Source organism: Pollachius pollachius (genome assembly GCF_949987615.1).
Source record: "Pollachius pollachius genome assembly, chromosome: 13".
Classification (NCBI taxonomy): domain Eukaryota; kingdom Metazoa; phylum Chordata; class Actinopteri; order Gadiformes; family Gadidae; genus Pollachius; species Pollachius pollachius.
Window position 1 is genome coordinate 7,290,060 of NC_136946.1, and position 14,924 is coordinate 7,304,983.

A 14,924-nucleotide genomic window follows, 5' to 3' on the forward strand; every position below is an offset into this window, starting at 1 on the left:
CCAGACATAAATACTAGTTTATATGTAACATACATATACTAGAGACAAACAAGCTTGACTAGAGTAAGCTAGAGTAGACAGATAATAGTGGGAGCTAGACAGACATAAATACTAGAAATACAGTACATATATTTTAAATATACTTAGATACTGGACTATAGATGCATAGATGAACAGAAAACACGTTTGGTTATCCCCATCCGGTTAGCATTAAAAGTCCCATATTATACCCCCAGGTGTGAGTGTGATTAACCATTACAAGCCGTTTATGAAAATCTGCCTCTTCTGACATCACAAGTGGGCGTGTCCACTTAGTTGTATGACAGATAGATGAGCAACGTTTGCTACAGTCCACTGGGTAGGCTGGTAGACTGGTCTATCCAGCACACATCAATGTGGACACGCCCACTAGTGATGTCACTAAAACAAAGCAAGAGGCAGATTTTCGAAGGAGCTTGAAATGGCTAATCACAATCACACCTGGTGGTATAATAGGGGACCTTTAAGAACCAAGATGGCTGATCGCTGAATAAGGTCAACATTTGTTCCGGACCCAAATGCCCCCAGTAGGTGATTTCTTTATTTAAATACACGCGTAGAAGGCGTGTATTGAGCGTGTTGCTAAGTTTCCCGACTGCTTATCGTTTTTTTTTTAAACGGGTGGTGTGACTGACTGCACGACAGCGGCGAAGTACTGGGGTCTGTTGACGCGGACAGCGAAACCCGAGGAACACAATCAAATCCAAAACCTGAGAATAAATAGGCCTGTTTTGACATTGTGAGTCAGCGTGTGTAGGTTGCTCTGTGACTCACTCCAGCAGTGCTGGTAAAGAGGGAGAACAGATAGACCCGTCACTGTCACAGCCCTGGCCTCGCTGAGTGACGCCCAGCTTGGGTTCATGAGACCCTGACTGACAGTGTGTCTATGTGTGTGTGTGTGTGTGTGTGTGTGTGTGTGTGTGTGTGTGTGTGTGTGTGTGTGTGTGTGTGTGTGTGTGTGTGTGTGTGTGTGTGTGTGTGTGTGTGTGTACATATACGTATGTATGCATTGATGTATTTGTCTGTAGGAATGGGTGTACTGGTGTCAGCGACTCCGCAGGTCGCTATGCGCTATTAAGGATTCGCCTCGTCTATACGCAGCCCCAAAGTGGTTCCACCGTCGGCAAACTCACAAACAACTCAAAGCACGGAGACCTTTGATCTTCCTCCCACGTTCTTCCACTTATAAGACATTTCCGAAGGCCTGCCAGCTCATTTTTTTTGTGTGTATACACTACCGTTCAAAAGTTTGGTGTCACTTAGAAATGTCCTTATTTTTTTAAGTAAAGCACTGTTTTTCAATGAAGATACATTAAATGAATCAGAAATACAGTCTAGACATTGTTAATGTGGTAAATGAAAATCTACATAGGTGTACAGAGGCCCATTTCCAGCAACCATCACTCCTGTGTTCTAATGGTACATCGTTTGGCTAATCGTGTGTAAAAGGCTAACTGATGATTCAAAAACACTTGTGCATTTATGTTAGCGAAGCTTTAAAAAATGTTGAATAAAAGTGTTTGAGTTTTCACGGAAAACAGGAAATTGTCTGGGTGACCCCAAACTTTTGAACGGTAGTGCATATTTTATCATAATATAACCGTAATGTAAGACCATTGTTTTTGTTTCTCGTTGTTTCCAAGAATTACGCGACAGGTGGACTCTACCCGAGACAACGTGCACACATCCGTCTGCACATGGTGTCCATGCACTGTATCCGACCGCGTCCAGAGCCTCCATGAAGAGAGAGTCGACGCGAGCCTCTGGCCTGGCTCCACCGTCTCTCCCTCCTGCCCCACCGCTGCCCCAGGAGAGAGAGAGCGCTGTACCCACCGATGCAGGAGGGCAGGGGGTTGTCCCAGGCGCGCCGCTCCCCGGTCATGCACTTGAGGGTGGTGGCTCCGTGCAGGGTGTAGCCCGGCTGGCAGCGGTAGGTGATGCTGCTGCCTGAGAAGTGGCCCTGGTCGCTCACCTTGAAGCCAAACTGGGGCACCCCGGGGTCCTCGCAGTGGGACAGCTCGAAGCCTGGAGGAGGGGATAGGGGAGAGAGTCGGAGAGAGAGAGAGGGGAGGGGGAGATATGTATTTAGAGAGATTTGAGGGAGGGAGGAGGGGGGGGATAGAGATCGAGGCAGATAAATGGGGAGAAGGAGAGAGAATAGGGGAGAGAGAGAAAGAGAGAGGGCGAGAGAGATAGAAGGCAAGGATGCCAAGAGGGGGAGAGAGACAAAACGGACAAAAAAGCGTGAAGCATCTTCTGGAAGCCGCAGGAAAAACAAAAAACCTCTGATACTTATAAGTTCTGCTTAATTTACTTATTTTTTTAAACATACTTTTAATGAGGGGATACTTCATTGTGCGGGGGCGAGTTCAATGCTCGGCCAGGAGATCATATCTGGATTATCAGCCAACCCAAACACCGCACAAACAGGCCCCATGACTGCCAGTAACCTTGGCATCCAGAGCGTAAACACCAGATAGTATTAAATGTCAGCTTCCATAGTCATTAGTAGTTCCTGTCCATGGTGATGTGTATTGTTTGTTGTTGTGTGTCCGAGTAGTGTTGTGGCTGTGTGTGGGTGTGTGTGTGTGGGAGGCATTTTTGTTAATTCATTCAAACACAAAATAGTAACTTAGTATCTTGGAGAAAGGCAAGAAGGTGGTTTTAAACAGCCATCCCGAAACAGTACTGTAGGAGTTTGTGTGTGTGTGTGCATGTGTGTTGTGTGTGCGTGTATGTGTGTGCATGCATGCGTGTTTCAGAGGCCACAGGGGTGGGTGGTCAACATAATTAAGAGTTAAATTATTTGAGTTTGAATTATCATTTGATCTGAGTCTTCATTAATCCTTACGAATGCTCATTGAGCGATTGCAGATTTTTCTGTTAAACAAAACACAGCATGTAAAATGAAGGCTGTGGCGCACATTAAACTACAGCAGTAGACGCCTAAACGGTCTTCTCACTGTTTAATTCCTCAAACAAACAACACCACCACAGCTATTTTGTTCTCGACTCTCTCTTCATTACAGTACGGCAGACCCATCTTGTTTGCGAGCTAAAGTGCTTGATTCACGAGCAGATAGTGGATACCGCATCGTCAACCCACAGTCTTCAAAAGTGCAGAGCGTTTGTTCAAATGATATGTTAATTAAAATGTGATTTAACAAATGACTTTGTTAATAAAAACAAATTCACAGCCCATACGTTGACCTTACCCTCGCTGCAATAAAGCAGTGTCCACCGGCACCAATAAATACGCAAAGCCCCCCCTATATATAGTATGCATACAAAAGAGGAGAGTAGGAGGACGATAATCTAGTGGTTAGGTGTTTTCCCCCCCTCCCTGGTTGAAAGGTGGCGGGTTCCAAACACCAATACCTGCAGTCGACCTGAAGCCATCCCCGGGCTGGATGCACAAACCCTGCTGCATAATGTCACGTACCTTAGGCTCAGAGCAACTCACAGTACTCAGGGTAACAGTGTGAGCCGAATGACTGGACCGCAGACAGCGGCGGTGAAGGATGACAGGGGGGGGGGGGGGGGGGGTACGTACTGGAGTAGACCAGTTTGAAGCCCTCCCCGGTGTTCTCCGGGTCAGTGTAGAACTCCAGCCAGATGTGGTTGGAGGTGGAGATCAGAGTCAGGCCCAGCATGGAGGTGCCAGTGAAGGCCCCCAGGACGTGGGCTGTGTTGTCCCTGCCGTCGTAGATCTGCACGGAAGGAGGCTCATGGTGTTAGTGCGCGTGATGGCGGATCTGCGCTGCGCTCATGGTGTTGACGCACTGGAGGGGGGGGTAGGAGCTGGCAAAGTTGGTTGCTAACGTTTTTTAAGATTAGAGTTGTGTGGCTATATTTTATTAGTTTGTGTGTCCGTATATACGTGTGTGTGTGTGTGTGCATGTGTGTTTGGATGCACACATATGTGTGTCTACGAGAGTGTAGGGTGGACATTTGTGTTCTTGTGAGTGTGTTTTTGCATGCATACATGGATGACAGCGTGCGAGTGTCTTTGTGGGTTCATATTTGTGTTTCTGTGTATTCATGCATGTTTGCCAGCAGGTGTGTGTGTATGTGTGTGTGTGTGTGTGTGGTTGTGTATGTGTGTGTGCGTATGTTTGTATGCACGCACCTTGAGCAGGTCCCCCGGGGAGAGATGGAAGGTTCTAGCAGAAATGTTTATACCCTTTCCAGCCTGCACCTGAAACCAGTCAATGACAATACAAAAACCAAATCAGAACTTATAATGCTTTCAGACACAACACTTCGACTCCGTCGGCATAAACCCTCAACCTAATGGGCTGAGCATTTCTGCAGGCACACACACATTTAGCAAGTGTCAACTTTACACAGTATGTCGGATAGAGATGCAATTACAGTCGCAGAGTGCCAGATTGAGCCCATACATAGAGCAGTTTGGGGACAGGAAAACTCAATAAGAACGTTCTGTCTGACTTAGGGCAGATTGGGCAGATTGGGTTGCTGTGCAACCGCGTGATAAAAGGACGCGTCACATGACCTGGCGTAGCTCGGCTGTGTGGGTGGCTCGAGTGGGAGGGGCTAAGGGCGTGTCGTTAGTCAGATTCTTGTTAACAAAGAGACACGTACATAACGGTGGCCGTACGCTATTATTTGAAGAGTATTTGGTCAGTTATAGGATGTGATTTTATTGATAACATCATTGAAAGCAATATCGAATGGAGTTGAATACATATATGTCTGGGTAAGCTACTAGCTGGGTGAAATGCTATACGTTGTGGCTATAACGTTACTGACTTCCTGTTTCCGGGGGGGCGGAGGTTAAAGGTGATTGATTACCTGAATGCTGTAGATACACTCATGGTTGTTGTCGTAGTTCATGGGGTAGTTGGGAGACAGGAGGATCCCTTCGTTGTTGGACACAGAGGAACCACACTCGGCTGGGGAGAGAGACACAAAGACACAGGTGTTGTAAGAGTTTATTTATTTGTGTTCCCCGACTTCATTCGTTTTGCTGTGGATTACGCAGACTTCAAACTGCGCCACGCCAAGAATTAACGTCCGAGCCCGGAGGACAAATGGCTGTGTTTTTTTACTGCTTTGATCGAAGGAAAAGTTGTGTTGCAGTCGTTTTCGATACAGCACTAAACTAAAGTACTATGGTTAAAGCGAGGATTATGACAATGATGATGATGGTGCTGATGATGATGATGATGATGAGAAGAAGAAATACTCGTAATAGAAGCACAAAAGGAGAAATCCATGTTTAAACTAAACAAAGTGAAAAAACAAGAGAAATATACTCTCGTTTTTATGAAAACACATGCAGATCCTTAGACAGGTTCGCTTGGGAAATTAGATGTCCAAGAGCCCACTCGAACGCGATAAAACAATACTAGCGCTTCATGATAAATAAATAAAACTTTCTCAATCCATTCATTCAATCTCTGCCATCATCTGTGGCCCACTTCTACTGCATCAGTCTCTCTCTCTCCCTATGTCTCACGCCTCTCGCCCACTGTTCTGTTGGTGTAATAGTGATGTTGAGGCTGCGATGCCATCGATAGATCACTCTCCCACAGTTTCCATTTGGAAAATTACCTCCCCACCCTCTACCTCTCTCTCACTCTCTCATGCAGCCTCCCTCTCCTTCGCTCTCGCTCTCTCCTTATCTTTTGTTATCTCTTCTTAGCTTGCCCTCCTCACCTTGAGTTTCACTCTTCCTCTCGCCCGCAAACACTCTCTGACTGTCTGTCTCTCTCTCTACTTTCTTCGCTCTTGTTTCCATCTCTCCTCCTTCATCTATCAGAGTCATCTAGGCACTATATCGTTGTAGTATACCTGTACTAAATGAGTATATCTCCTATTCTCTGCTTTCTCGCCCGTTCCCTCTCATCGCCGTTGGCAACCGTACCAAGAAGATGCTTATTTTCCTTCTAATAAAGTGGCTGATGATGATGATGATGATGATGATGCAAAAAGGGGGTGTGTAGCAGCGTTAGAAGAAGAAGGCCAAAGCCATTGACGCATGCGTTTGATCTCCTTCGCATAAAAGTTTCTCCACCAACAACTGCATCGCCAGGTTCCCCTCTTAAACCCCCTTAAGAGAGGATAAAAAAAACATGTTTGATCTTCAGACGAGGAACAAGCAGCGAGTTCGGTCCACAACCGGTGATCCTCCTTCAAAAAATGTTCTGTGAATACACAAATGTACGTGTGCCGGGATGAAAGAGACTGAGAGGCCCCTTCTCCACCCCCTCGACACATCCCTGGAAGCGGCACACACGGTGGAGGTGGGATGGGTGAGGGATAAGGGGCCAAGGGCCGGTGGTGGTGATGGTGGTGGTGGTGATGGTGGTGGGGGTGGTGGTGGTAGGGGAGTTGGTGATGTTTGGTGAGTGGCCCCGTTGAGTAAAGTGGTGCTACCGACTTAAACTTTTGGTGGGGAATTTGGTTAGGATTAAATAGGGATGGATACTATTTATTTTTATTCTTCTTTAATGCAATGACTCAATGGCCAATACACCACCCACTCGTTGTACAAGGATAACTATTCATTACGAAGGCTTCAACACAGTTCCCATGGTTTCCTTTTCAGGTATAAAACACAACAACCAGTTAAAGCTAGTCCCTAGCAATGACAACATTAAAATCCTTAGCCGTCATGTTAACAGCCCTCCGTTGCTACGTACCGACACATCGAGGCAGCGGCGAGCTCCACATCCTGCGGCCCCCTCCCAGGCAGACCAGCTCTGGCGCCCCCTCCAGGCGGTAGCCCATATTGCAGGAGAAACTCAGCGTGTCACCGACGCCGAAGCTGTAGCCGTTCCTCCGCCCGAACTGAGGTTGCCCGGGATCCTTGCACGGCTCCAGCGTGTATTCTGTACAAAAACAGCGGCCCTTGAAACACTTCTGCACACTTTGGGGTCACGTTCTGCAGTGTGTGAGAACATTGTATGTGTTCACATAATCGACCGACCCCACTAAAACCCCACATGTTATTTTCCATATAGATCTATAGCAAGGCCAGTTACCCGAGAAAGTAATGTTGAACCCTTCATAAGAAATGGAGAAGTCTGAGACGAATCGCAGCTGGGCTTTGAAGTTGCCATAGAGACCGGCGTTGATGTTGCTAGGCAACTCGTTGCCGGTGAGGCGAGCCAGAGGTTGCAGGAAGCTGCCGTTCTCCGTGACCAGGAGGTAGTCGTGCTGGTCCTCCAGATGGAAAGTCTGGAACTGGAACTGGACCCCTGGTGGAGAGGGAGGGGTTCACGGTGTGTTAGTACGGTAGAGAGACATGGAGGGGGGAGGGAGAGAGAGAGAGAGAGAGAGAGAGAGAGAGAGAGAGAGAGAGAGAGAGAGAGAGAGAGAGAGAATGGAGAGAGAAAGAAAGAAAAATAAAGTAAAAGAAAGCAAGAGTGAATGATAGATAGAAAAACAGAGAAAGATAGAGAGGTATATGATTTAAGATAAAAAAATAAAGTGAGAGAGAGAGAGAGAGAGAGAGAGATAGAGAGAGAGAGAGAGAGAGAGAGAGAGAGGCGAATGTAAAGGACAGAACAAAACAATCATGTGGCTATACATGAACTCAAAAGAGTTGAGCGTACAATATTCATACACAGTTAATATCATAACACTCATCACAGTGTACATGACTTGGAAGACGACGTGGGCCCCGTACCAATTCCAGTACATGTAGTTTGGCAGCGTGTTTGGCTGAACAACGGGACATGCTTCGACCATGAATTCTCCCTGAGGTATGTATAGCATGCAGCCATTAATCCACCACAGGGCCCATCATGAGGAATTGATCTGATTATGAACACGTGAACGCCATATCCCACAATCTATGTCTGGCACTCTAATAATCGACATATGTATGTGGATGTGTCTATAGTGAGTACCTACAGCATGATACACACCTCCAAATGGGTACCTTCATAAGAATGTTTGTGTGAACTGTACCGACATGATAGTTAGTTAGTTAGTTTGTTTTATTTAGTTGTCACATACACAATTGTACAGGGCAATGCGTAGTGAAATTCTTGTGTACCAGTCCTGCTGTAATTCAACTATGTAAAGTGCAAGATTATAATAATGATTGGGTGGTCACTGGGTGGTGGGCTAAGTGATATTCAGTCTGGTTTAACAGTCTGATGGCCTGGGGAAAGAAACTCCTCCTCTTTCTCTCCGTGTCGGCCCTCAGCAGACGGTAGCGTCTCCCTGAAGGAAGCTGAACAGACTGTTGTTGGGGTGGCTGACATCGCTAGTGATCTTTTTGTGAATGTCCTGCAGGTTGGGGAGGCTGGCAATGATGGTTCTCTCAGCTGAGCGGACCACCCTCCTTAGAGCCAACTGATCCTGCTTGGTGGCGTTCCCCATCCAGGTGGCGATACTCCCGCTCAGGATGCGCTCTTTGGTGCAGGTGTAGAAGTTCCTGAGCACACTGACTGGAAGTTTTAAGTCTCTTAGTCGTCGGTAGAGATGGTAGAGACGCTGACGGGCTTTCTTCACAATGGTGTTGGTGTGACAGGACCGTGACAGGTCCAGCGTGACGGGAACACCGAGGTATTTAAAGCCGTCCACCCTTCTCCAACAGGCCTCTGTTTATGCCGGGAGGTTGGAAGCTCCTCTGCTGTTTCCTGCTGAAGTCCACTATGAGCTCCTTGGTCTAGTCCACGTTCAGCTTGAGGTTGTCCTCCTCACACCAGTCCACTAGATGTTTGCTCTCAGAGCGGTAGGCAGTCTGTTTATTTATATCGATATATTTATCCGTTGATAATGCTCTTCAATGCCCTTCCTTTGTTCATTCCTCTCTCCCTCCATCATGGTACGTCCAGCACATCCGTGTGTCGGTGTTACAGCGGCCCCCACCTCCCCCTCCCTCCCTCCCCTCCTCCCCTGGTCTCGCCTTAACAAGCGTGGCTCAGACTGCAGCCGGCTGTCTGGCAGACGGCGGGTTGGGTGGAAGGTATGTGTGAGTGCGTGTGTGTGTGTGCTTATGTTTGCGTGTGCACGTGTGTGCACGTGTTTGCGCGTGTGTGTGTGTGTGTGTGTGTGTGTGTGTGCGTGCGTGCGTGCGTGCGTGCGTGCGTGTGTGTGTGTGGAGCGGTTGTGGTGGAGAGGCGTCTTACCTTTCCCATGGCTGACTTCCACGGTCCAGGTGCAGTTGAGTGATGAAGGGTAGCTGTCTGGGTATCCGGGACTAAGGATGGTGCCCCAGGGGCCCCTCACATCCCCGCCACAGAGAGCTGCGATGTGGGCAGGGAGGGGGGGACGCGGGGGGGAGAATAGAGACAGACAAGGAGGGGGAGACAGAGAGAGTTAGCACAGGGGGATAGGGGACCGAACAGCCTGGAATGTGCCTGTACACAGAGACAGCAGGGGGGGATGGATTTGTGTAGGTGTATATACAGACACACAAACACAAGTTCACACGCACACACACAATCACAAACACATGCAGACACAAACAAACAGACATCACATAGACATGTCCTTTCGGGCGGTGGTACCTACCTAGGGATATTCACACAAAGAAAACAGACTTTCAGTCTTTCAATTGCCAACAACTTACAACCAAGGGTAGTTCAGTCTGCCACATCTTTTGCTTCCGGTGTTCTCAGTTTCCAGCTTTCAGTGTTTTCAGATGTGAACGTTATCAAGTAAAAGCCAAAGAGTTCATTAATCGCCTCTCGTAAGTAAACTCTGCAGTCTCCTGACATGCAGGACAATACAGAAAGCAGGAGACTAATATCCAATATCCGCTAGGAAGCACGCACTGAGCCTCCGGTCATTTCCCAGCTCCCTTTCTCTTCATCAAAATACATCAGAACTCATTTCCTGGAGGGGAAACGTCCTTTAATGCACAACAACGTTTTAGGACAGTACGAGCTGAAGTGCATATTTAAAAACCTTGGCATAGTCAATCAGAGAAGGCCCAAGAAATAACTAATCTTGGAGTCATACTTTAGAAGTAATTTTTGCTTGTTGTTGCTTAAAAACACAACTGCATAGTAATACATTTAACACTTCATTTCTACGGTGCTTTTCTAAGACACTTTGATCAATACAAATTAAAAGGGAATCAAACGCGATGCTCTAATTGTGGTCTCCAATTGTTTGTGCCGTACACACACAACGACAACTTTTCTTCCACATGACTTTGGATTTGTATATTGGTGTCTGTGTTTCGGGGGATAAGGGATCCATGGGACATTCAGCAGGGGGGAGTGCTGTCTTAACAAGCTGCCGTGTAGCCCCGAGGATCAGGCTGACCCAGCTGGCGTGACGACCAGCGCAAACGCTCTTAAAAGATTTCCAGGCGATATCGGGGAAATGATCCGTCGGCTGTGCTGCTGGTAAACGCACACACACACACGCTGTGACTGTGTGACACTCACGGATCCTTGTGTACTTTCTACGGGGAAGAAAACAAAATGGAGCAGGAGGGTGTGGCAGCTAGGGTGTAGGCTTGGGCGCTAACCCGGTATCAGGGTACACCAGGGTATTTATACATACCCAAGGTATGATTCGATCCCGTAAGATGCTCCTCTTTCTATAATTAAAGATTCTGTTGAAGACGGTCGCTCATGTCCTATCTATTATACGGGCCATAAGTATTCAACCTAGCAAGGCTCATCAAAGTATTTTTTTATTGTATATAAGACACACATCAGTTTAGGCTAGATAATGACATAGATGCCACAATGACTATCACTATCAGAGCCGATTCGAAGGTCTATTTTAATTTTATTTTATATAAATACCCTAATACACCGTAAAACCAGGTGAAATGTCAGGAAGGTATGACGGTATGGAAAGAAAGATAACTCCCAAGTCCAGGGCCGGTGCTGGCCGTTTCGGTGCCCTACGCGAGCGGGGGGGGGGAGCCTCTTTTTATATATTAGGTAAAAACATCTAAATTCAAAATTGAATGATAGGTTATACAATTAAGAAAAAACAACAGTGGGCCTCTTCATAACTATTTTATTTATTTTTGTAATTCAATAATGCAATAATTTTTTTTTAAAAAAACCTTAATTTTTGGTGCCCCCCAGGTACTTGCTGCCCTACGCACTCAGCGTACTCTGCGTATAGGGAGCGGCGGGCCTGCCCAAATCTTTCTAGGGTTTTGGACACCCAGATAAAAGATTTATAAAGTTTAGTCTTGAGCAAGAAGTCTAACCACTACCTTGATATAACCTTTTTATCTGAACTCACAATTAGTCGCTTCGGAGAAAAGTATCAAAACCAACTGACTAAAGAGTAAAAAGCGAGATCAACCTCAGAAAAAGTAGAAGAAAATGTCTTACTGGTTTCAAATGAACACAGCGGGCAGCATTTATCTAGTATTTGCACCCCCAAAAAATGCTAAGAAATCCGATGGCATGAGAAGTGAAATGGAAGCTTAAGCTGCTGGAACTCTCCTCGGTGACCAGTGAGTCAGACAGATTTCTATATGACTGTTCGTCCTTCTCCTCCTCCTCTTCTTTAGCCTACTCTGACCCCCCGTCCTTCGCTCTCCCGGTGAGAGAGTGCCGTCTCTTATCCCGCATCAGTCAACGCGTTGACCAGGGCCCCGGCGAGGTGACCGGTCAACTGCCTTATAAAGAGATCCGCCCGCCGCCTCTGCTCAAAAGTTAACTTCGCCTGCCCCCCCCCCCCCCCCCCCCCCCCCCCGGAAATGTTCCTCCAAACACAGATACATGGGCGGTTAGTAGAAGCACACTCCCCCTCTCAAACACCCATCCAAAAACACTTAGTTACTTATCTGTTTTTGATGGTGCTGAATGCCGCATCGACCTAGCCTCACACGGCCGCACCGCACTCGCTTCACCCATTAAGGCCGGAGAGTCCGCCGTGGGCGTTTTTATTGTGAGACAGGCGCCGTCCGTCAACCTTACTTTGCGCCCGATTGGATGTACTTCAGCCAGTCGCATGCCGCCATCTGGATGATGTATACGGGCGGCGCACTCCCAAAGTAAACACCATTAGCGGACGTTACTGCTACCATTTTCATTTGAGTCCAAACTTCTCCTAAACAGCCCTTCCCGGCGCTGTCGTCGTCTACCTCATTTGCTGGGGTTCAAGGCTTCCCAATGTTGTTTGGAGCCCAGCTGCCCGTGTTGTGTCGGGCCGGTATCGGACAAAATGTTTCGAGGCAAAACCGGACGTGAGTTTGCAGGATTGAGGCTGGGTTTGCAAAGCTAGCTTTGACCTACCACGGTACAGGGACCTAATTTCTCTGTACCTCCATAGTTCTGGCGGCAGCAAATGTGTTGTTGCAGAGTGCTAATCATCGCCGATGATACATGAAGGGCTATGGGGATAATCGCGCCGTTGTTATTTGTTTTTTCGAATTAGGAAAGATTTAAGAGAGGGTGTGTGTTTTGACGGAACCTTGACAAGAGTTTAAATGCACTTTAGAATGGTTGCAATAAATAAAATATATTATTATTTTATAACAGCCCAGAGTTTGGAGTGTCATTCACAGAAACACTGAGTATGTATGTTTTGGAAAGAGTTGCCTGGGACAACTAAATATCTTCAAATACTATTAACGCTCATACCACAGTCTAAACCCTACAATAGCAGCTCTGCAACCAAATAGGGCAATTGTTGCGTATTTCTGCATATTATGCCTGTTAGCAGCTCTTCATTGAAGTCAAAGCAGAGAAAAGGCTCTCTATAATGCACAAGGATATGCACGTGCATACCTTCATTTTTTTCCACCTAGAAACACAAATGCAAACGTGCTAACACACAGCGCAAATAGCTTGCTGACCTCGGAACAATGGTTCATATGCATTCGAATCCCAGGGAAGAGTTCTTAAATCAAACTTCTGCACAAGTGCATGCATTTAACGCACGCACGCACACACACACACACACACACACACACACACACACACACACACACACACACACACACACACACACACACACACACACACCATCAACTAGTATTCATATATGCATGCTTGCCATGCAGACAGGCAGAGCCACAGTCACAAATAAAAACATCAGCAACTAAAAGCTGTCAAACCCAAGCACCCATATTTACTCACACACACACACACACACACAAAAATACATACACACACTAGCCATTAAATATTTAAAGTGCTGGGTTACCAGGAATCTTTTAGACTTATAGACTCAGGGCCTGAAGAAAAAGCAGCATGTGCATTTGTTCCTTTCTGTGTCCAGTTTGCACCCTGATGGGGAAAAGATTGCGGAAGGTCATCCCTGTCTAAAGAGAGGAAGAGGGAGAGGGAGAGAGAGAGAGAGAGAGAGAGAGAGAACAGAGGTCCCCTGGTACCCCTCATTGGATCCCCCTCTGTGGGGTTATGACTCACAGCAGTAGATACACACACACACACACCCACACACACACAGGTGGAAACGGATGCATTTATATCCAATCCTTGCTTCAAATCACCCCCTTCAGCCAGAGCTGACCTCACGTTGTGTGTCGGTGTGTGTGTGTGTATGTGTGTGTGTGACACACTCAGAACAAAGCAGTCTGTCCATAGCTACATCTGTAGAGGTGTATTTAAACCCAACACTAGCCTGTACAAATGATTAGAGTGTGGGTCTTGAGACAGAGCGAGGTAGATAGAGGTACACCTAGAGAGAAAGACCTAGAGAGAGAGAGAGAGAGAGAGAGAGAGAGAGAGACCTAGAGAGAGAGAGGGAGAGAGAGAGAGACCTAGAGAGAGAGAGAGAAAGACCTAGAGAGAGAGAAAGTGAGAACGAGAAAGACAGAGAAAAATGGAGTGCGAGAGACAGAGAGAGACATGGAGGGAGTGAGATAAAGAGATGATGTGACAGCCACCGCACACTCTGTCCCCCACCTCAGACCTCTGTGTGTTTCCTGTTGGCTCAAATGGAGGCTGCGTGACAGCCCCTTGTGGATTACAGCTGCCCCCAGTAGCACACAAACACACACACACACACACACCATATATATATGATGTAGTAACCCACACACACACCACACATAACATATTATTTAAATATTTACACACATTGCAAACACACACACCATATAGGACGCACGTACAAACACACACATACAAACACACCAATGCAGACACCACACATAGCATATGTATATATGTGCACACACACACCATATATATAAGACATATGTATGCAAACACACACACACACACACACAGATGCACATATGCACATACACACACACACGCATGCTGAAACACAAATGCACAGGTGCACATACATGATTGTATGTCTTGGCAGTTCAGTTTTCACTATGTTCCTACTTTATCAGCCTATATAATCATTACATGAATCAATTCAAACACATTCAAGGGAAAGCATCAACTAAAGCATAATTAAAAACGTTTTTTAATAAATACTTTTTAGAAAACGTTTCGTACCACTCACTTAGTTGTCTCATTTCAGTCGATAAAAATCACATCATATAAGATATTCATCTTTTCCAGCAGTTATTTCAATTTAAAGCAAACGTTTTCCCCAACTCTGACACCTCCCAGGAGGATAACTACTCTCTGGCTCTCACAGAGGGCACTGGATGCACGTTCAGACGTTATTATTTTCCTGATTCCTGATTGGCTGATGAGGCTATGTACCGTCACAGGTGGGCAGGGCGTGGCTCCACCAGTGGTTCTTCTCACAGACCAGGGGCTCCTCGTGGCTCAGCCTGTACCCCGGGTCGCAGCCGAACGACACCGTGGAGCCGATTGAGAAGTCCTGGCCGTACCGCATACCGTTGACCGGGATGCCGGGGTCCAGGCACGAGTAGCTGTCCACTGTGACGCCTGAGCAGAAAGAAGGGCACAATAAATACAAAGGTCGATGTCAAGTTGGGTCATAAGTGTGTTTTAAATTGATTACGTTTAGTTTTTTGAAGAGACTTT

At 46.7% G+C, this 14,924-nt stretch overlaps 1 protein-coding gene across 1 annotated transcript in view; it reads right to left on the reverse strand.

The window, feature by feature from the left end:
• The window catches only part of LOC307085089 (CUB and sushi domain-containing protein 3-like), a gene marked incomplete at both ends in the record, with an annotated part of 322,874 nt that overhangs the window by 72,265 nt on the left and 235,685 nt on the right, over window positions 1-14,924 (reverse strand). The window contains 8 exon segments of the mRNA XM_079749759.1: window positions 1,873-2,064; window positions 3,593-3,749; window positions 4,169-4,237; window positions 4,855-4,955; window positions 6,708-6,896; window positions 7,050-7,265; window positions 9,150-9,266; window positions 14,637-14,825. Of these exon segments, the coding sequence (XP_079605885.1) occupies window positions 1,873-2,064; window positions 3,593-3,749; window positions 4,169-4,237; window positions 4,855-4,955; window positions 6,708-6,896; window positions 7,050-7,265; window positions 9,150-9,266; window positions 14,637-14,825 (1,230 nt within the window).